This window comes from Filicampus tigris, chromosome 6 (genome assembly GCF_054856515.1).
Source record: "Filicampus tigris isolate MCC_2025a chromosome 6, RoL_Ftig_1.0, whole genome shotgun sequence".
Classification (NCBI taxonomy): Eukaryota; Metazoa; Chordata; class Actinopteri; order Syngnathiformes; family Syngnathidae; genus Filicampus; species Filicampus tigris.
The window spans coordinates 23,199,999-23,221,995 of record NC_141222.1 but is presented as its reverse complement, the minus strand read 5'-3'; the positions used below and the strand labels follow the sequence as shown (position 1 = coordinate 23,221,995).

General features: G+C 43.9%; 1 protein-coding gene across 2 annotated transcripts; it reads left to right on the top strand.

Moving 5' to 3' along the window:
- The first annotated feature begins 79 nt into the window (after nucleotides 1-79).
- smarca4b (SWI/SNF related BAF chromatin remodeling complex subunit ATPase 4b) lies at nucleotides 80-21,880 on the top strand. 2 transcript variants are annotated; one of them, XM_086033263.1, is made up of 34 exons: nucleotides 80-182; nucleotides 2,342-2,583; nucleotides 2,810-2,942; nucleotides 3,837-4,349; nucleotides 4,461-4,559; nucleotides 5,479-5,737; nucleotides 5,810-5,936; nucleotides 6,051-6,224; nucleotides 7,861-8,034; nucleotides 8,115-8,291; nucleotides 8,402-8,449; nucleotides 8,560-8,690; nucleotides 9,645-9,702; nucleotides 9,817-9,926; nucleotides 10,069-10,216; nucleotides 10,841-11,004; nucleotides 11,094-11,160; nucleotides 12,127-12,237; nucleotides 12,542-12,784; nucleotides 13,567-13,680; nucleotides 13,815-13,922; nucleotides 14,334-14,420; nucleotides 14,525-14,571; nucleotides 14,671-14,837; nucleotides 15,517-15,680; nucleotides 15,799-16,059; nucleotides 16,162-16,239; nucleotides 17,395-17,613; nucleotides 17,696-17,961; nucleotides 18,119-18,227; nucleotides 18,331-18,432; nucleotides 18,509-18,641; nucleotides 18,748-18,887; nucleotides 19,845-21,880. In XM_086033263.1, the coding sequence occupies exons 2-34, from the start codon at nucleotides 2,368-2,370 to the stop codon at nucleotides 19,878-19,880; spliced, it is 4,983 nt and encodes a 1,660-aa protein (XP_085889389.1). In that variant the 5' UTR covers nucleotides 80-182; nucleotides 2,342-2,367; the 3' UTR covers nucleotides 19,881-21,880. The 2 variants fall into 2 exon arrangements, with proteins under 2 accessions (XP_085889389.1, XP_085889388.1); XM_086033262.1 differs by having other exon boundaries at nucleotides 15,799-16,239; nucleotides 17,699-17,961.
- Nucleotides 21,881-21,997: the final 117 nt, after the last annotated feature.

Genomic DNA, 21,997 nt, shown 5'->3' with positions numbered 1-21,997 from the left:
GCATGCGCACTTCGTTGCAGCGGTGACTAGACATTCGGTCATAGGAGCTGCGGCGGCGGTACCCGAGCAGGAGGAGGAGGCGAGGCGGTGGAACTGGAGTCGTTTCTGTGGCGGGGGGTGGGGGGGGGGGCGCTCGAGCCGCGTCGGTGAAACAAAATCATCATCGCTTGACTGCGAACACGGTGAGTGGATTCGTTTGCTGCGTGTCACGTTGATGCGTTCAAATGTCATCCTCCCCAAATTCCACGCAGAAATCCAGCACGGGTTGCCAGCTGTGTTCGTGCAGGTAGATAAGTCAGACGTGCACAGTCCGCCATTGCCCCCCCCCCCCCTCCGTTTTTGTTTGATATCCAACGCGGCCTTACAGGCTTCTGTGGAAATGATCCACAGCGTCAGCGCGTGTTTTATGTTGTCAGTTCAAGTGCAACTGTGGATGGACGCTGCAGCCACAACTGCTAACACGCAGTTGCGCACCAGAGATGATTTGGCGCATCAACTCATTAAGGCGCTTGAACAGAATCTACATTGGAACTCTCGTTGCAGCTTCATGTCTTTTTCCTTATCACTGGCCATTAGAGTTTGGATTGTTCTGATTAGTATAATATTATGTATATCCGGTGTAGGGAAAGTCATTAATCTGGCGCACCAAACTATTACATTGTGTCTTTTTTGGGGGTTAATTAAAATGTATTTTTAACCTAATCTTTGATTTATCTATGCCCATCTGTCTGTTAGGAAAAAAAAACAAGTTTGCCCACCCTTGTTACAGTGTAGGTTGAGAATTTGGGAGTTCAATGTTTCTGAGCTTTTATCATAGTTCCTCTTGAGTTTTTGCTTTTAGACTTGGCAGGTCAGATGAAATGCTCTGTGGTATATTGTTTGAATTTGAATTATTTTATTTTGCAAGGCCACGTGGTTGTGCCTGCTATGAGTGTTCCTGTGAGTGCATGACTAATGAGTGACACCTTCTAAGTCACACCTTCTGACTTTGATTGGTTGTTTTTCCTTGGGCATGGTGGTTTCAAATCAAATTAGAGGCACACGATGGGTACACAGATGGCTGATTTTTGTTTTTTGTAGATATCACATGAAACGTGAAAACCAATGTTGTGGCGTTCCTAGTAGCCATTGTGCTTCCCACTCTGTTGACTTGGACTTCCTGGTGTCTATATTTGAATTGGACATTGATTTTAAATTGGACAGGCAAATTGGTGCCGTTGTTAAATCCAGCGTCTTCTTTTTTTAATTCAGGCAGCTGGCTGAAGTAAAGCCTGTCCTTTTACAACAGCACTTAGAAACAGTAATCCATGTCCTCGTCACATCTCGTCTGGATTGCTGCACTTTTTGGGGGGAGTCAGCCAGTCCTCCCTCAATCATCTCCAGTCAGTCCAAAATGCTCCTGCTCGCCTCCTAACTGGAACTCATAGCAGGGAGCACAAAACTGTAATTGTGATTTTCACTTTATGTACTGCACTTCGTCTGCATGCTGTGGTTGTTTTTAAAGTGCTCTATAAATAAAGTTGAGTTGAATACTAATGTCGGGTCATAGTCAAGGTTTTAACTAATACAACAAATGGTGGTTTTTTTTATTTTTAATTACAAAATTCTGTGTTAATTTCGTCTAAAAAAGAATTATTTATTTACTACAGCTAATTCGCCTTTGTTCAGACAGTACGTCTATGCCACGCAGCAATCGGTGGTGTCAGGCAGAATAATTTAATGCTCTTCCACTAGATGGCAGAAGGTACAATTGATTTATGTGGATAGCAACATGGCAGCATGACTGTCACAGGGAAAAAAAAATGCTATTGAAGATCTCTTGGAACAGGCACGGATTTCACACTGACGTAAACTTTACGTCAGTTGTTGCAGCAACAAATAATTTATTAATCAACAACTGATTCATTATGAAAGCCACCTGATTGTCTTCATGTTGAATCAAAATAAAACATTTATTTTTACTTTTGGAAACAATGATCAACATTTTTGCCTATTTTGTGACATGCTCAGGACCAAGCCAGGAACTCAATCATAAATATTCATGCCAATTTGAATTCATGTAATGTTTTTTTTTTAATGAAGGCATGGAAATAAGAACGAACCAAATGTAGTTTTTTTTAAAATCCGATTTCCAATTCATCGATTAATTGACAAAATAACAGATTAATCGATAATCAAAATAATCCTCAATTGCAGCCCGACACCGAAGAAATACATTCGTGATCTCTCTCTCTCTCTCTCTCTCTATATATATATATATATATATATATATATATATATATATATATATTTTTTTTTTTTTTTTTAAAGGTTTGTATTCGTAACGTAGCTTTCCTTCCAGATTCCCTGCTGCAGTAGACCGCCGCAATGTCCACCCCAGATCCCCCCATGGGAGGCAACCCCCGCCCGGGTCCGTCCCCCGGTCCAGGTCCCTCCCCAGGGGCAATGCTGGGCCCCAGCCCGGGCCCTTCCCCGGGCTCCGCTCACAGCATGATGGGCCCCAGTCCCGGTCCTCCTTCCTCTGGACTCCCCCAGCCGGGCCCGTCTGGCTACAGCCAGGACAGCATGCACCCCCTGCACAAAGTAAGGACAATCAAACTTAGTATGAACTTGGTAGCGCTACAAAGGCCAAATTATCGTGGCTTGGTCTCGGCTTACCACTATATTGTGTAGTCAGGGTTGGGACATAGGTGGCACCTATTAAATGCAGATAATATCCGCAATATTTTACACATCAAATAGTAGATTTTGCTATATGTAGGTAACAACATTCTAAACGATTTTTTTTTTTCCCCCGTTGTCTTTTCAGTCCATGGAGGGCATGCATGACAAGAGCATGAGCGAGGAGAGTCGCTTCAATCAAATGAAAGGGCTGACAGTGAGGCCGGGCGGGCACACTGGTATGGGTCCCCCACCCAGTCCCTTGGACCAACACTCACAAGGTTGGCAAATCCAACACTCCATTCTTATGTCACACTCAACAACAACGATGTGCAAGTAACAACGCCGAGTCTTGTGAGTGTGACGACGACTTATGCGCAATCGTGTGCTCTTGGACACGCCAAGATTACCGCAAGAATTGGGTTCACTTCTTAATGGCTGCAGTTTTATAAGAAACAGTAATATTAACAATGTTTCAAATAATACCAAACATTACTCAGTTTTCCACAATCGATACATCGGAAAGCATTTTTGATGCCCTTTCATATCTCGCAAGCACAGGCAAAATACTTATTTGATAGCGGTAGTGTAATTTCACCCTTAAAGGTGGAAGTCAAACCAAACATATTTTTTTCAAGAATATGTTCTATGCAGGCCCGCTAGTTGAAACAAGGCATTCTGATAAATATTTCGTTTGTGGAATAAGAGTTAATCCACACGTTTTTGTCCATCTCCGGGGGCGGCCATTTTGTCACTTCTGTCGACTGAAAATGACATCCCAACTGCTCAGGGCTCATGTAACGACCAATCACGGCTCAGCTTCAGGAAACAGGTCAGCCGTGATTGGTCGTTACCTGAGCCCTGAGCATTTGTGATGTCATTTTCAGTCAGACAGAAGTGACAAAATGGCGGCCCCTGAGATGGCTAAAACGGGGCGGATTTTGCTCTTTAACTCATATTCCACCAAAGCAATATTAATCAGAATGCCGGGTTTCAACTAGTGGGCCTCCTTAGAAAATATTCTCTAAAAAAAAGATGTTTGGGTTGATTTCCCACTTTAATTGGTGGGCAGACGCTCCAGAGACCAAATTGTTTGGACACAAGCACTTAAAGGTCAATTTTCTCTAACACGTCTGTTTTAATGACTCCTTTGGTGGCTCCTTGGTGCCTTCCAGGTTATCACTCTCCGTTAGGTGGTTCCGATCATTCTAGTCCAGTCCCTTCCAACGGTCCTCCATCTGGACCTCTACTTCCATCCTCGTCCTCATCTTCCTCTTCAATTGGCCCTGGCTCCGCCCCTACGCCTTTAGAAGGCCCCGGTGGTGAGCAGCACTCGCTGGGCCCTGGGAACCGTCCAGGACCACTCAGCGGTTCAGGGCCAGGACCCAGCCCCGGGCCTAGCCTAAGCTCTACTCTCCCCACCCTCGTGTCGGGCCTTGAATCCGGTGGTCTCTCTGGACCCGGCGGCCCCGGGGGCCCCACTCCTTTCAACCAGAGCCAGCTGCACCAACTCAGAGCTCAGATCATGGCCTATAAAATGCTGGCCCGAGGTCAGCCCCTGCCGGACCACCTCCAGATGGCCGTCCAAGGGAAAAGGCCGATGCCTGGCATGCAGCAGCCCATGTCGAGCTTGACTCCCGGAGCTGGGCCACCGGGGCCAATGAGTTCGGGCTACAGTCGTGCTCACGGTGAGGACCGTATGCGGACTTCGTTAACCTCTTCCGGAATTCCTTGAAGCTGCCGATTTTGATTAGCGTCTATAAAAATTTCACACAAAAAGCATATTTTTCCCTTTCTAGGAATGATGGGCCCCAACATGCCTCCGCCAGGTCCATCGGGTACAGCAATAGGAATGCAAGGACAAAACCACAATGGACCTCCCAAGTCCTGGCCTGAAGGTTTGCGGTGTATATTTTGTGTGTGTATCGGACACCTGAAGTCCTTTGTCCTCTGACTGTCTGTCACTTTCCTTCAATAAATACAATTCCCGGAATGACCCCAAATTAGCCACAAAGTACGGAAAAAAATTTGTTAGTCCAGTCTTGAATAAAACGGATTGAGAAACATGCTGAAGAATGGAATGACTGCAGCACAATGTTCATCACCTAACGTTATAGAAATAACCAGAACAAACCAAAATAAGCCACAAAAATTGCATTAATGTAGTGTTTTGTCATAAATTGGTGTCAAATCAAGTTTAATTGTCAAAGCCGTAATCTCAAGAGTCTCAAAGGGCTTCACAAGCCTACGGTTGACATGAATGTCGCAACCCAGAATAAGCCACAAAGTTAATTTAGTTGCAGCAATGCAGTGTTGGATCCTGAAGCGTTGCGGAATGTAAACAGAGTGAAACACGGCAAAAGTTGAAATTGAACCACAAACTCAATTGGAAGATTTAAAGCGGAAGTCAAACCAAACATTTTCTTGACAATAATATGTTCTATGTGCCTCCACTAGTCCAAACACGGCATTCTGATTAAAAATCCACCGTGTTTTATCCACCTCAGGGGGCGGCCATTTTGTCACTTCTGTCGACTGAAAATGACAGATGAGCCATGATTGGTTGCCCTGAGCAGTTGTGATGTCATTTTCAGTCGGCAGTAGTGCTCAAAATGGCCGCCCCCGGAGATGGACAAAAATGGGTGGATTTTACTGCTCGACTCCTATCCCACAAATATTCATCAGAATGCCGTGTTTGGACCAGTGGGACTGCCTGGAACCTAAAATTATGAAGAAAATTTCGGGGTTGCCTTCCTTTTAAGATGACAACAAACTAACGGTGCCTCCTTCTCGATTCCCTCACGTACTTCCCTTCAGGCCCGATGGTGAACGCAGCAGCACCGTCCAACGCTCCCCAAAAGCTGATCCCGCCTCAGCCCACGGGCCGACCCTCGCCCGCTCCCCCCTCGGTGCCCCCCGCGGCCTCCCCCGTCATGCCTCCGCAGACGCAGTCGCCCGGGCAGCCGGCGCAGCCTCCTCCCATGATGCCTTACCACAGCAAGCAGAGCCGCATCACCCCCATCCAGAAACCCTGCGGCCTGGACCCCGTGGAGATCCTGCAGGAGAGGGAGTACAGGTACCAGGGAGGAGTTACGAAACGGGCCCACTGAACAAAAACAGGTCCCGATAACTTGATCGTGCGCCGCAGGTTGCAAGCTCGCATCACGCATCGTATCGCCGAGCTTGAAAACTTGCCAGGCTCTCTGGCGGGAGATTTGCGTACCAAAGCTACCATTGAACTCAAAGCGCTACGGCTGCTTAACTTCCAGAGACAGGTGAGCGCCACAGCAGGCAGAACCAAAACCTCTTTCGGTCATCGAAAGGCTTGACTTTTTTCGTTTAAAAAAAATTTTTTTTTTTTTTTAATTACAATCGGCGGGTGCATCCAGCTGCGACAGGAGGTGGTGGTGTGCATGCGTCGTGACACGGCTCTCGAAACGGCGCTGGATGCCAAGGCCTACAAACGCAGCAAACGGCAAAGCCTGAGAGAGGCTCGCATCACAGAGAAACTGGAGAAACAGCAGAAGATCGAACAAGAGCGCAAGCGCAGGCAGAAACATCAGGTAGGCAACACTTAAATCTGTACATTTAACCAGCAAAATCATTAGGAACACCACTATTAGATGTTTAATAATAAAACATATTGTTGGCTGTATAAAAATATACATTTTTTATTATGATCATGGTCAGATTTTATTGTTGTTACTGTTATGATGTATTCGTTTAAAGAGGAAGTCAACCCCAAACATTTCTTTACAATAATGTGTTCTATGCAGCCCTAAACTTGACTAAACAGCAAAATTCGTAGTTTCAGGTGGCGGCCATTTTGTCACTGACTGAAAATGACATCACAGTTGCTGAGGGTTCATTTAACTAATTCACTGTCAAACAGACCCTCTTTTACCATACCGTTTAAAAAAAGTTGAAAAAAAAAATGTATATAAGTTCCTGGGATGGAATGGCTATACTGTAAAAAGACAAATTAATATGTCAATGGCAGTGAATGAGATAACAACCAATCACGGCTCAGCTTCAGAAAACAAACAGAAAACCTGAGCCCTGAGCAACTGCGGTGTCATTTTCAGTTGACAGCAACCCAAACATATTTTTTTCAAGAATATGTTCTACGTAGGCCTACTAGTTGAAATACGGCATTCTGATTAATATTGCGTTTGTGGAATATGAGTTAAGCAGCAAAATCCATCCGTTTTTAGCTAGCGGCCATTTTGTTACTTCTGTCGAATGAAAATGAATCACAGTCGCTGGGGGCTCAGGTAACAACCAATCATAGCCCACCTGTTTTCTGAAGCTGAGTCGTGATTGGTTGTTAACTCATTGAAGCGGAAGTCAACGCAAACATATTTTTTTCAATTATATGTTCTATCCACTCATTTTTAGCCATCTCTGGGGGCGACCATTTTGTCTTCTGTCGACCGAAAATGACATCACAACTGCTCACAACAATCAATCACGACTCAGATTCAGATAATAGGTCTGCTGTGATTGGTCTTTGTGAGTAGTTGTGATGTCATTTTCAGTCGACAGAAGACAAAATGGCCGCCCCCAGAAATGGCTAAAAATGAGTGCATTTTGCCGCCTAACTTATATTCCACAAATGCAAAATTAATCAGAATGTCATGTTTCAACTAGTGGGCATGCTGAGAACATATTCTTGAAAAAAAATGTTTGCATTGACTTCCGCTTTAACTGCCATTGGCATATTTATTTGTTTTTTTACAATGCAGCCATTCAAATCCCAGGAATTTATTGAAATTCTTTTCAATTTTTTTTAAACCTTATGGTAAAAGAGGGTCTGAAAATGTTTGGCAGTGAATTAGTTAAATGACCAATCACGGCTGACCTGTTTTCTGAAACCGAGCCGTGATTGGTCGTCACCTGAGCCCTGAGCAGTTGTGATGTAATTTTCAGTCGACAGAAGTGACAAAATGGCCGCCCCCTGAGATGGCTAAAAACGAGTGAATTAACTCTTATTCCACAAACGAAATATTTATCAGAATGCCTTGTTTCAACTAGTGGGTTTGCATAGAACATATTCTTGAAACAAAAAAAAACATGTTTGGGTTGACTTCCCCCTTCAAGGTTAGGGTAACCCTAACCCTTTGTGCAAGTGTACCTAATGACATGTCCTTGCCTTTTGTATCCGTTATCGCTCTTTTCCTTCCACCATATGCAATGCAGGAGTATCTCAACAGTATCCTTCAACATGCCAAAGACTTCAAGGAGTACCATCGTTCCATCACGGGCAAAATCCAAAAGCTGACCAAAGCTGTAGCTACCTATCACGCCAACACCGAGAGGGAGCAGAAGAAAGAGAACGAGCGCATTGAGAAGGAGCGAATGAGAAGACTCATGGTAACGTGCGGCTTCCGCGTCTCGTCGATGCGCACGCCTTGCGGCAGACCCCTCCCCCTTGCATGATACTGTCCACTCAGGCTGAAGACGAGGAGGGCTACCGTAAGCTGATCGACCAAAAGAAGGACAAGCGTCTGGCCTACCTTCTGCAGCAGACGGACGAATATGTGGCCAACCTCACCGAGCTGGTCCGCGCGCACAAGGCTGCGCAGGCCCTCAAGGAGAAGAAGAAGAAGAAAAAGAAGAAGAAGAAGAAGGTATGCGGGTGCAGGGATGATACCTTATTTGCTTACATAAAATGGCTTTCGTATTACTTGTAGAATGAGTTTTCCAAATTGCAAACTACTGCTCCGATCCTCCTGTTCAGTTGGAGAGTCCGGAGGGACAGACTCCAGCTTTGGGGCCTGATGGAGAGGTGAGCAGTCAGAAGTACGGCAAACGTTCAGAGACTATGGGATCCCTCTTTTTTTTTTTTGTTGTGACGTCCATTTGGAATGTCAATTCTGATCCGGCTTAACTGTGCAGCCCCTGGATGAGACCAGTCAGATGAGTGACCTTCCCGTCAAGGTCATCCACGTGGACAGTGGCAACATCTTGACCGGGGTGGACGCTCCGAAGGCGGGGCAGCTGGAGACGTGGCTGGAGATGAACCCTGGGTGAGAAGAAGAACATTTTTAAAGCCGTGCTAGTGGTGTAGATAAGACAATGAACTGATGTAAGTTATCAGTAATAAATCACTTGAGTTCTATTTATTATTTTTGGGGTAAAATGTGAAATATAATACACATGGTTTTCATTGGGCGATGCCAATATAAACACTGGCATTTACAACTGCAAAGTACTGGACTTGTTTGATATATATCTTGACAGGGGAAGTCAACCCCCAAATGTTCTTGCCGAGAATATGTTCTATGTAGGACCACTAGTCGAAACATGACATTCTGATTGATTTAGTCTTTTTGGAGTATGAGCGCTAACATCCAGCCATTTTAGTCCATCTCAGCGGGCGGCCATTTTGCCACTTGCTGTCGACTGAAATGACATCACCGTTGCTCAGCGCTGAGGTAACAACCAATCATGGCTCAGTTTCACAAAACAGGTGAGCCGTAATTGGTCAGTCGAAAGAAGTGACAAAATGGCCGCCCTCCTGAGATGGCTAAAAACGGGTGGATTTTGCTGCTACAAACGCAATATTAATCATAATGCCGTGTTTAGACTAGTGAAAGGGGAAGTCAACCCAAATATATTTTTTTCATAAATATCTTTTATGCAAGCCCACTAGTTGAAACACGGCTTTCTGATGAATCCACTCGTTTTTAGCCATCTCTGGGGGCGGCCATTTTGTCTTCTGTCGACTGAAAATGACATCACAACCGTTCACAACGACCGATCACGGCTCAGACTCAGAAAACAGGTCAGCCATGATTGGTCGTTGTGAGCAGTTGTAATGTCATTTTCAGTCGACAGAAGACAAAATGGCCGCCCCCAAAGATGGCTAAAAACGAGTTAATTTTTGCCACTTGAAGGCGCATGTAACATATTATTGCAAATAATTTTGGGATCTTGACGTCCTCTTTAGATTGCTGGAATGAATTTACATTTTTTCGTAGTTATGAGGTGGCGCCACGCTCTGACAGTGAAGACAGCGAGGATGAAGAGGAGGAAGAAGTGGGTGCTTTCGTTTATCTACTTGCTACAATAGCACAATAAAACCAAAAATGCCTGTTTTTTTTTGTTTTTTTGTTTTGTTTTGTTTACGTTACTGTACCTGCTGTGTGTCAGGAGGAAGAGGAGGAACATCAGCCTTCAACTGCACCTACTGAAGAAAAGAAGAAGATAAGTGATCCTGACAGCGAGGACGTGTCGGAGGTGGATGTGCGACACATCATCGAGTGAGTAATCCGGACGAATTGCACTGCTACTAACTGTGACGCAGGAACCGTTTATTTTCTTACTCCAAAAGTGAGACAAGTGTTCCCATGCCATTCAACCGTCATATGCCTTTATTAAGCTCAATGAGTCTTTCCTCCGTAGGAACGCCAAACAGGATGTGGATGACGAGTACAGCGGAGCAGCGTTTGCACGAGGACTTCAGTCGTACTACGCCGTAGCTCATGCCGTCACGGAGAAGGTGGAAAAGCAGTCCACTTTATTGATAAACGGACAACTCAAACAGTATCAGGTAAATAAACACGCCGTGGCTTAAACTAGCTCGTGCAACAGAATTGTAGGATCACGGGTTCTGTTTCGGGATGTGAATTGATAAGAATTTAGAAATTCCGATTGCACGGTGCTTATCGGTTAGGTTCTTTATGGATTCTCTTATTTATTTTCATTGTGTGATGAATTGAAATACAAAAGATGTCCCTGCATAATACTGAACGATAGTGACAGAATTTTATATCCTGATATAGGTCGTTTTGTATGCTAATAACAATTAATCCGATAAAGTATTTTTCCCTAAAATTACATGAAATCAGTGGCGATTTTCTCGAACCTTTTCTCCATTTATTTGTAAAATAAAAACACAATAAAACACAACTATCTAGTTGGAAAATATGAACCCTGACTGAAAAGCCACCCAATGGGAGTAGTTTAACTTTTTATAATCGAAGACCTGTCGAGAAACTCGAGCCACAGCACAGCAGACAAAAACATAGCCACACAAGTCACGAAACGCCATATTCTGTAATCCCGGGCAGGTAAATTATGTCTGGTCACGTTATGTTCAAACTTGTTCTACTGTTGTGTCATACGCCATCTTGTTGCGTACACACGATAAGGAATACTTGCTTTTGGCTGTCAGATCAAAGGTCTGGAGTGGCTGGTGTCGCTGTACAACAACAACCTGAACGGCATCCTGGCTGATGAAATGGGCCTGGGCAAAACCATCCAGACAATCGCACTCATCACGTACCTCATGGAGCACAAGCGGCTCAACGGACCCTACCTCATCATCGTGCCCCTCTCGTGAGCCAACAGAATCGATTTGTTTCGCGTGAGATTTGAAGTATACGCAAAGTTGTTTTTGCGTTTCAACACCCTTTTCTGACCACCAGGACTCTTTCAAACTGGGTGTACGAGTTCGACAAATGGGCACCCACGGTCGTTAAAGTGTCCTATAAGGTAGATTCACCATCTTGTACTATACATCGCTCAGTGTTAACTGTTTATCTGCAAGGGAACCACACTCGGTTAACGTTATATAGCAAACTTTTTACACCAAGTACCACTTCAAAAAAATCTTTACAATAATATGTTGTATGCGCCTCCACTAGTCTAAACACAGCATTCTGATTAATATTGCTTTTGTGGAATATGAGAAATCCACCCGTTTTGAGCTAGCTCAGGCGGCGGCCATTTTGTCACTTCTGTCGACTGAAGTTGACATCACAACTGCTCAGGGCTCAGGTAATGACCAATAATGACTCAGCTTCAGATAACAGGTGAGCCGTGATTGGTCGTGATCTGAGCCCTGAGCAACATCGATGTCATCTTCAGTCGACAGAAGTGACAAAATGGCCGCCCTTATATTCCACAAACCCAATATTAATCAGAATGCCGTGTTTTAATATGAGTTAAGATGCAAAATCCGCCCCGTTTTAGCCATCTCAGGGGGCGGCCATTTTGTCACTGCTGTCAACTGAAAATGACATCACAACTGCTCAGGTAACGACCAATCACGGTTCAGTTTCAGAAGACAGGTCAGCCGTGATTGGTCATTTCCTGAATGACAAAATGGCTGCCCCCAGAAATGGCTAAAAACGGGTGGATTAACTCTTATTCCACAAACGCAATATTTATCAGAATGCCATGTTTCAACTAGTGGGCTTGCATAGAAAACATACAAAATTATTATTATTATTAAAAAAATATGTTTGGGTTGACTTCCCTTTTAATTATAATAGAAGAATGAGGAATGACAAGTATGAATACATATAATAATTTGGTACATTTGGATTTTACTTTTGCAATCCGACAGTGTCGTTACTCTCTATTCTGGACAATTTGCAAGTCTGCGTATAATATTCTTTAGTTCAATTTAACGCTTCCTTTTCCGACAGTTATTTTTGTGTTATTTCCTGCTTTTAGGGTTCCCCGGCTGCCAGAAGAGCTTTTGTCCCACAGTTGCGCAGTGGCAAGTTTAATGTTCTCCTCACCACCTACGAGTACATCATCAAGGACAAGCAAGTCCTGGCTAAGGTGGGCATTACTATCAAACACAGTGCACCCTTCTCTCACGCTGCATACAGCTGGTCATATTATTATTATTATTTTTTTTTTTAGCAAATAATGCGACTTAGCTAAAAGTTTTGGTTGTAATATATCGCTCCTCTCTATTACCAAGCACTAATAGACATATTGGCTTCATCTGCGTATTATCAGGCGTACGTTGTAGAGCAAGCTCCATGCAATTTTTTTCCCAGGCTTTTGGTCCCAGTCTAGCTCATGTAGAAAGACCGGCCATCTTTTTCTCCGTTGGACTCCTTTTCTCAACCTCCCGCAGATCCGCTGGAAGTACATGATCGTGGACGAGGGCCATCGCATGAAGAACCACCACTGTAAACTGACCCAGGTGCTGAACACGCACTACCTGGCGCCGAGGCGGGTGCTGCTGACCGGCACGCCGCTGCAAAACAAGCTCCCCGAGCTGTGGGCGCTGCTCAACTTCCTCCTGCCCACCATCTTCAAGAGCTGCAGCACCTTCGAGCAGTGGTTCAACGCCCCTTTTGCGATGACCGGAGAGAAGGTGAGTGTGTCGCGCTACGTGCCGGATTATTTATCACTACTCCACCACCGTGTAAAAATAGCAGGTTTATCCCATGTCCGAGACCTTCCAGATGTTTCACTTTATTCATAGTCAGGCTGAAAAATATGACAATAAAAGATGCTCAAGTAATCAGTGATGGGAAAATGGAGGCATATCTTTGATGGTTTATTTTTCTTAAAGGGGGGGGGGGCAACCCGAACGTATTTTTTTCAAGAATATCTTCTATGCAAGCCCACTAGTTGAAACAAGGCATTCTGATAAATATTGCTTTTGTGCAATAAGTGTTGATCCACTCGTTTTTCGCCATCTCTGTGGGCGGCCATTTTGTCTGTCGACTGAAAATGACATCACAGATGCGCAGGGCTCAGGTAATGACCAATCACGGCTCAGCTTTAGAAAACAGGTGAGGTGTGATTGGTCGTTACCTGAGCCCTGCGCATCTGTGATGTCATTTTCAGTCGACAGAAGTGACAAAATGGCCGCCCCGTGAGATGGCTAAAAAGGGTTGGATTTTGCTGCTTAACTCCATTATTCCACAAAGGCAATATTAATCAGAATGCCGTGTTACGACTAGCGGGCTCGCTGGGAACATATTCTTGAAAAAAAAATGTTTTGGTTGATTTCCCCTTTTAAGTGGATGGCGCACCCCGTGCGACGGGCACAATTTGATAAAAGTCGATTTGCTCTCCCATCTCCCGTTTCATCAGTCGTGCTTTCGACTTTCTACGTCCCCTCAAAATGTGTCCCTCCCACCCTGCAAGGTGGATCTCAACGAAGAGGAGACCATCTTGATCATCCGTCGTCTTCACAAAGTGCTCCGCCCCTTCTTGTTGCGCAGGTTGAAGAAGGAAGTGGAGGCACAGCTTCCAGAGAAGGCATGACTAACCTCTTTCGGAACACACAGCAATCGGACCCATCTAATGTTGAGGTCTTGAATCTCTCGCCACCGGGTCACTGTTAATTAATTAGGCCGTTTCCATGCCATTCCTCCGCTAATGCACACCTGTAGGTGGAGTACGTGATCAAGTGCGACATGTCGTCTCTCCAGCGAGTGCTCTACAGACACATGCAGGCCAAGGGCGTTCTGCTGACCGATGGCTCTGAGAAAGACAAGAAGGTAGACTAATATACTCGAGGGGCCTTGTTACCAGACTGTCAACCCTATCGACTTATAATTTAAGAGGGAAACAAAATGTATTTAATGTTGTTTTATGATGTGGCAACATTCACATCACTTTAACAAACACTGTCTAGTACTATCATGTGTTTTCAATGTTGCCCACTCGGCATCCATTGCAGCCTGATCATCCTGGGAGGGGGGTTCCCCCATCTGTGGTCCCTTCTCAAGGTTTCTCGCTTTTCCCCAGATGTTTTTTTTTTTTTTTTAGTTTTTCCTTGCCCTCCTGGCGGTTAAGATCAGCGGATGTCGTGTATATGATCTGGTGCATATGTGAAGCCCTTTGAGACTTTCCTGTGATTAAGGGCTATAGAAATAGATTTGACTTGACTTGACTTGACATGTGATCAGGGCAAAGGAGGCACCAAGACGTTGATGAACACCATCATGCAGCTGAGGAAGATCTGCAACCATCCATACATGTTCCAGCAGATTGAGGTACCACTGATAGGAGAAATATGTTGGATTTGTTTACTAATTGCATGACAAAAGAGTGTTTGGACCACACAGGGAAATTATTGACTAACTGACTGCTTTTCCAGGAATCTTTCTCTGAACATTTAGGTTTCTCTGGCGGAATAGTCCAAGGGTAAGTGCTAATTCCGGCTTCCGTACAAACAAACGTGCGTTCAATTTAATGTAATCTCATCATCTGTTTTTTTTTCTTTTTTTTTTGCCCGTACGTCAGCCCCGACTTGTATCGAGCGTCGGGGAAATTTGAGGTGTTGGATCGGATCCTCCCCAAACTGCGAGCGACAAACCATAAAGTGCTGCTCTTCTGTCAGATGACCTCACTCATGACCATCATGGAGGACTACTTTGCCTACCGCAGCTTCAAGTATCTGCGGCTGGATGGTGAAACCCAAATTGGCTCGAATTACTTTTGCTTTGTTTTGCTCTTGGGTTTCCACCACAGTTGCGGAGTTGAATTCACTTTCAAAGACACTACGGTAAAAGTGAGAAGACCTGGTGCAGACTAGGGAAATCACACTCTAAAAACAGTTGGGTTAAAAATAACACAATTTGGGATCCAGAATGGACTGATCCGCTAATTGGGTCAATTTGACCCACTTTCTTGCGTCCAATTTTAGGGGTTGTTTTGTCCAAAACTACTCACTCTTTGGGTTGTTTTCTACATAAAAAAACCCAGAAAGTTGGGTCAAATTGACCGAAGTAGTGGATTGGTCCATTTTTTGGCCCAAAATTGTGTTATTTTCAACCCAACTGTTTTTGGAGGGCACATCAACAAATTTACACGCCAAACACTAAAGTAAATCAACTGCAGTATGCTTGCAAAGAGGTGCAACTTTTCTGGTTCGTTTTTAGATTTTCATAATATTTTCCATGGGAATGAATGGGAATGAACTGAAAATTTGGGGTCATTTTTTTTTACATAGTGGAACACATAAAAGAGCACTATGATGAAATTTTTTGAGTCACGATGCTAATGACAGATTTTTCTTTAATACAAGCCAGTTTATCATGAATATGATGTTGAAGATATGATGTCGTTGTCAATGTGTCGTCCTGCCAGGCACCACAAAGGCTGAAGACAGAGGAATGTTATTGAAGACCTTCAATGATCCCGAATCCGAATATTTCATCTTCCTCCTGAGCACTCGGGCAGGAGGCCTCGGCCTCAACCTGCAGTCGGCCGACACCGTCATCATCTTTGACTCGGACTGGAATCCGCACCAGGTTTCTATTCGTGCCTCTTTTTCGTTTTTTTTTTTTTTTTTTTTTTTTTTTAACTCCCTTACTTCCAATTTGTTTGGATTCAGAATGAATCAACCTCTTCGTTTTGTGTCGTGCCCAGGACCTGCAGGCCCAGGACAGAGCCCACCGCATAGGCCAACAAAACGAGGTGCGCGTGCTGCGCCTGTGCACCGTCAACAGCGTGGAGGAGAAGATTTTGGCCGCCGCCAAGTACAAACTGAACGTGGACCAAAAGGTGATCCAGGCAGGCATGTTCGACCAGAAGTCGTCCAGCCACGAGCGCAGGGCCTTCCTGCAGGCCATCCTGGAGCACGAGGAGCAGGACGAGGTCTGGGGACAAGACGTGTGTCTACGGATGAATGTGTGTGCGTGCACCAGCAACACAGCAGTTTTAGGGCGGGGTTTTCGGAAAAGGGTTTCCTTGCTGGTGCTCTGCTTGCCAATGTGCGCCTGCTGTATTCAGGAGGAGGACGAGGTCCCTGACGACGAGACGGTCAACCAGATGATCGCCAGGAGCGAGGAGGAGTTTGACCAGTTCATGGTCAGTGTCCGGACATACATCAGCTGTATTCCCTCTTGGGAACGAAACAACAAAGAAAATTAGCAATATAATTGTTGTTTTTTAAATATTTGTTTTTTTTCACAATCGTTTAGATCGCAGACATGTTTTGTTGCGACAAAATAATCCATTTGTTCCAAGTAATATTTCTGATAATTCTCATAAGAGTTGCGCATGTAATGACCAAGAGCGTCAATAGACCCAAAGTCGCCGAGCTAATCCGCTCCCCATTGAGTTGCATAGGTAAACGCGAATTGTGTAAATTTCCCCTTTAAAAGGGAAGTCAACCCAAACAGTTTTTTCAAGAATATGTTCTATGCAGGCCCACTAGTTGAAACTGGCAATATGATTAATGTGAAATATGGGTTAAGCAGCAAAATCCACCCGTTTTTAGCCATCTCAGGGGGCGGCCATTTTGTCACTTCTGTCGACTGAAGATGACATCACAACTGCTCAGGGCTCAGGTAGCAACCAATCACGGCTCACCTGTTTTCTGAAGCTGAGATATGATTGGTCGTTATCTGAGCCCTGAGGGTGTGTGATGTCATTTTCTGTCGACAGAAGTGACAAAACGGCCACCCTCTGAGATGGCTCAAAACGGGTGGATTTTGCTGCTTAAAGTGGGAAATCAACCCAAACAAATTTTTTTCAAGAATATGTTCGCAGCAGGCCCACTAGTTGAAACACATCATTCTGATTAATATTGCGTTTGTGGAATATGAGTTAAGCAACAAATCCACCCATTTTTAGCCATCTCAGGGGGCGGCCATTTTGTCACTTCTTGTCCACTGAAAATGACATCACAACTGCTAGGGGCCCAGGTAATGACCAAACATGGCTCAGCTTCAGAAAAGAGGTGAGCTGTGATTGGTCGAGACCTGAGCAATTTTGATGTCATTTTCAGTCGACGGAAGTGACAAAATGGCCGCCCCGTGAGATGGCTAAAAACGGGTGGATTAACTCTCATTTCACAAACGTAATATCTATCAGAATGCATTGTTTCAACTAGTGGGCCTGCATAGAACATATCTATTTAAAAAAATATGTTTGGGTTGACTTCCGCTTTAAGTCAGCGCAACAGAAGAATACATGCTGACTGAGGTCATGAAAAACGTTTGTGGTTTTGTTCCCTGGCAGCGGATGGACCTGGACCGCCGGCGCGAAGAGGCCCGCAACCCTCGTCGCAAGCCCCGTCTGATGGAGGAGGACGAGCTGCCTACCTGGATCATGAAGGACGACGCCGAGGTGGAGCGGCTCACCTGCGAGGAGGAGGAAGAGAAAATGTTTGGACGAGGCTCTCGCCAGCGAAAGGAGGTGGACTACAGCGATTCGTTGACGGAGAAGCAGTGGCTCAAGGTAATTGGAGGAAAAGGGGCGGGGACTAGAAGGGGAGGCGTGGAGGCGGAGGGTCGACTGACTCTCGGTTTTCCCCCCCGAGCAGGCCATCGAGGAGGGCACCCTGGAGGAGGTGGAGGAGGAGGTGCGGCACAAGAAGACGACTCGGAAGAGGAAGCGGGATCGGGACCTGGACCTCCCTGTGCCCTCGTGCTCCTCGGGAGGAAGGGGGCGAGGAGACAAAGACGAAGATGCAAAGAGGCAGAGGAAAAGGGGGAGACCACCCATTGAGAAGATATCCCCCAATCCTCCTGCCCTCACCAAGAAGATGAAGAAGATCATAGATGCCGTCATCAGATACAAAGACGGGTAGAAAAGCTTACTGATTTTGTTCCAAACGCAGTCATTGGATACCAACAGTCACATGGGATCCAAAATTCGGCATTTTACCTTTGCCCAAAATGTGTATATGTGTTCTGAAAGGGTTAGGGTTATTGTCTCATCTTGATGATGTCACTTCCTGTAGCACGAGTGGACGTCAACTCAGCGAGGTGTTCATCCAGCTGCCATCTCGCAAAGAACTGCCGGAATACTACGAGCTGATCCGCAAGCCGGTGGACTTCAGGAAGATCAAGGTAATGTCACCGTGCAGCTTTCACTTTTTTTTTGTTTTGTTTTTTTTTTTCCCCCCCAAAGTTAACGTATTTTAAAAAATGCGTCATCCTTCACCAATTCTAGGAGAGGATTCGAAGTCACCGCTACCGCAGTCTTGGGGACCTGGAGAGAGATGTCATGCTGCTTTTCCAGAACGCTCAAACCTTCAATCTGGAGGGATCCCTGGTAAATCGAGAGGCCTTCTCTTCAAAAATGACGATGATGATGATGATGATGAAGAACTCCCCTGCCATATACGCAGATATACGAGGATTCCATCGTGCTGCAGTCGGTCTTCACCAGTCTGAGGCAGAAGATCGAGAAGGAGGAGGAGAGCGAGGGAGAGGACAGCGAGGAAGAGGAGGACGAGCAGGATGACGGATCCGAATCGGAATGTAAGTACAGAAATCGTTTTGTTTTTTTTTTTTAATTTATTTACTTTCTGATAGTTCTATGCCTCTCATTCAAGACCTTGTTTTAAGTGCGCGCTTGTATGTTCAGCCCGTTCCGTCAAGGTCAAGATCCGACTGGGCAAGAAGGAGCGAGGCGGAGATCGAGCAAAAGGACGCAGCAGACGATCGGGACGCACCAGAGCCAAACCTGTGGTTAGTGACGATGACTCTGATGAAGAACAAGAGGAGGTAATTCACTCTGTGTATACTTGCACACGTCTTACAATTCAGCCTCTGCAGAAATAACATTGTTCAGTTTTTTGGAGTGATGTAGATTTAATCCCATTTGTGTGCTGCGCAATTTTTCGTACAGTCACAGTCACGATTATCTGATCACAAGCGGTGCTGAACACAGACAGAGATAGACAAATTGTGATCGGCATATATTCCTTATCCTCTGCGAAGAACGTGTAATATTACGGCTTTGCTGAGGAGTCGAGAGAGGAGCTGACAACTCTTAGTTAATTAATTTTAATTGGTGCTGTCCAAAGGTTAGTCACGATTAATCGCATTTTTCAACTACATTTTCTACGAAGTTTTGAACCGTTATTTACTTGAGTAAAATCTAGGAATTAATGTGGAAAAAAGGATATTTCAATTCAAAGACTGTTGTAATAGCTTTTTCTTTGATCCCTGAATATGATTCTTTTCCTGTAAAATACAACAGGTGAACGATACACCAAAGATGTACAACAAATAGGGTATTTGAATTTGGCTGTGCAAAGTGTGCAAATTATTTTGGATTTCTCCAATGAGCCGTCAAGTAACTTTTTAAGTAAAACTATGTAAAAGTCCGTGTTTGCGATTAATCGCGATTAATCTTTTGACAGCCCTAATTTTAATCTTTTTTTAACCTCAAACCACCTGTCCCATATGGCTGTTTTTGAAATCAAATGCATAAAAAAAATAAAGCAAAAAAAAAAAACATTTAAAAAAAGTGTCCACCCCTGCTTTAGAGGAACCAAGTGCAGGATTATTTACAAATGGATTGACGATTACCGTACATTTGAAGTGTTTAACACAGCTCCCTGTAATCAAAGCTGATCCGGTGTGTGCTTTTACTATTCTTGTACCTATACTGTACAAATGTGAAAATAGACTCAGTCACTGTAATTCTGTGTGTCTGTGTGTGTGTGTATTTCGCAGGAGCACTCCATCAGTGCCACTGATGAAGAATCCTGAACGGCACTGTGCTGTAAGCGTGTAAGCGAGAGGCGCGGTATGAAGGGACAATAGGCCTACGAGCGCATTTTCGGTACATCGGTACGCTAAACCTCCATCCACCTGTTAACCTAAAGGACATAAAACTGAAAGGTTTGCAATAATGCAAATGTTCAGTGCGGGACTTCATTATGGTTGCCCCTTTATCTGCATTAGCCCAGTTTTTGCTTTTTTAGCATTTATTATTTAGTTTCCACTGGTGGTGGGACTCAATTAAAAACTTAACTCGAGGCTTTGGAACTAATTAAGTAATACATTTCATTTTGATGAAATACAAATATTTGACAAAATAAGATATGCTTTTCCAATCTAAATCCATTTTGGTTGCCCAATAGACATAAATTGACTCTAGCATGAGTTCCAACGGCCGTTCTCGCTGTAACCCTTTTGCATTTGGGTGATAGCGTAGGCAAGTGCTTCAGGGATACGCAAAATCTTTGTTTTGCACAATTTGCACAAACCCATCCTCTTAGCCACATTTCCATTGGGCACTTTTATCAAAATAATCTTTACGGCATGGTTGGTACGTCTTGCTTGGAATGTAGATTGTAGGATAAAAAAAAAAAAAAATGCAATTAAATGTTTAATTTTTACTTTGATTCATTAATTGTTCAAAATTAACACACTATAATCCGAGCCCAAGTATTTGCAATTGTGAAATCACAACAAGAGAAGATGTCAAATTGATTCTATTTTTCAGTATGATGATCAATTGGACACTTTAGTATAAATAAATATAAAATGGTTATTACCACTTCCTTTAACTTATTGAACTGTTTATGAAAACAGTGAGGAGTCAAACTCTTTTCAGCTTTGCCCCTCTAGTAGCTTTGAACTTGCCAAATAGTGAGACTAGACTTTATGTGAAACTACAGTGAGTTTTGCTTTCACACAAAATCTGCTGACTTCAAACCTTCTTTAAGTAAATAGGTGTTCAAAATGGTGTACTACTTTTATATGGTTGAATGTTTTCACATTATAGTATTTCATTTTTTTAAATGTGCATAATCAAAAAAACTGACCCGATTGAAATTAATAATTACTTTTACAATAGTGACCCTTTCCAAAAAGCATCTTAGATGGTTATGCACAAAAAACAACAAGTGATTAAAAGGAAAACACAATGCAACATGCTACGAAACACTAAAAAAAAAAAAAAAAAAACATAAAGCTTAAGATAGAAGAATTCAGTGTATATTTAGATACAATTACAATTAGTGCTCTGTAAAGAGTTAAGATGTGCCTACTTTTAAAAAAGCTGGCCAATGGAGTTCAGAGAACTACTAAATCTAGTAATAATAATAACACTGAATGTATCAAGAAAATGTTTTCCAACTGCCAAAAAGCAACCGCCTTCGTCTGACTGTGGACACGATTGAACCTGGGTCAAAGAGTCAGACATTCAGAAAGCAATGTTTGTGTTTACTGGTGTGTTTGGGGTCGGATGTTGACCATGAAACACTTTTCAGAACGCGTGACGTGACCGACAACAGTGACGTGGGTTTGTAGAGGCCGCGCTTCACGTATGTGTATGTTTGCATCCAAACAGCCTGGATGCTGCTGCTTGCACGTCTCGTAGCACTTCAAACTTATTACATCACACCGAGGTCTCGATCCAGCCAAAATGTACTGTATCTTGAATTGCTTCCTAATGTTTTCTGTATGTGGTGATTTAAGGTTTGCAAAATTGTCGTGTACTTTTCCTGTTTTTTTTTTATTTCAAGACAAAGGACCAGAGGGACGGTGGCTCCTCTCTGCTTGTGAACGCCTCATGGCCGGACAGTGTTGGATATTCTGTATATGTACAATTTGTTTTGGTGACTCTCTCTTTTAGAACTGTACTTTTATTATTATTGGTAGGTAGTTCGACATGCAACCAAAGCATCAACACTTCTGTCTGTGCTGTGTTGTGTCATTGTCACTGGAAAGAACATTGTAACAATAAATTAAGTATAAAGGTGCTTGTTGACAGCTGTGTTATGGAGGTCCATAGTCCAAGTCCAGGAAGACAAAGGCAAACATGCTGAGAACATGCTTACGTATATCGGAACAAAACTAATTGATTGTTTTAGAGCTGG

Excerpts from the sequence above, each read along its gene's own strand:
- smarca4b (XM_086033262.1), top strand. The coding sequence starts at position 2,368 with ATGTCCACCCCAGATCCCCCCATGGGAGGCAACCCCCGCCCGGGTCCG. Across the intron at positions 2,943-3,836 it reads CTTGGACCAACACTCACAAG|GTTATCACTCTCCGTTAGGT; the intron begins GTTGGCAAATCC and ends GGTGCCTTCCAG. Across the intron at positions 12,785-13,566 it reads TTGCGATGACCGGAGAGAAG|GTGGATCTCAACGAAGAGGA; the intron begins GTGAGTGTGTCG and ends CCACCCTGCAAG.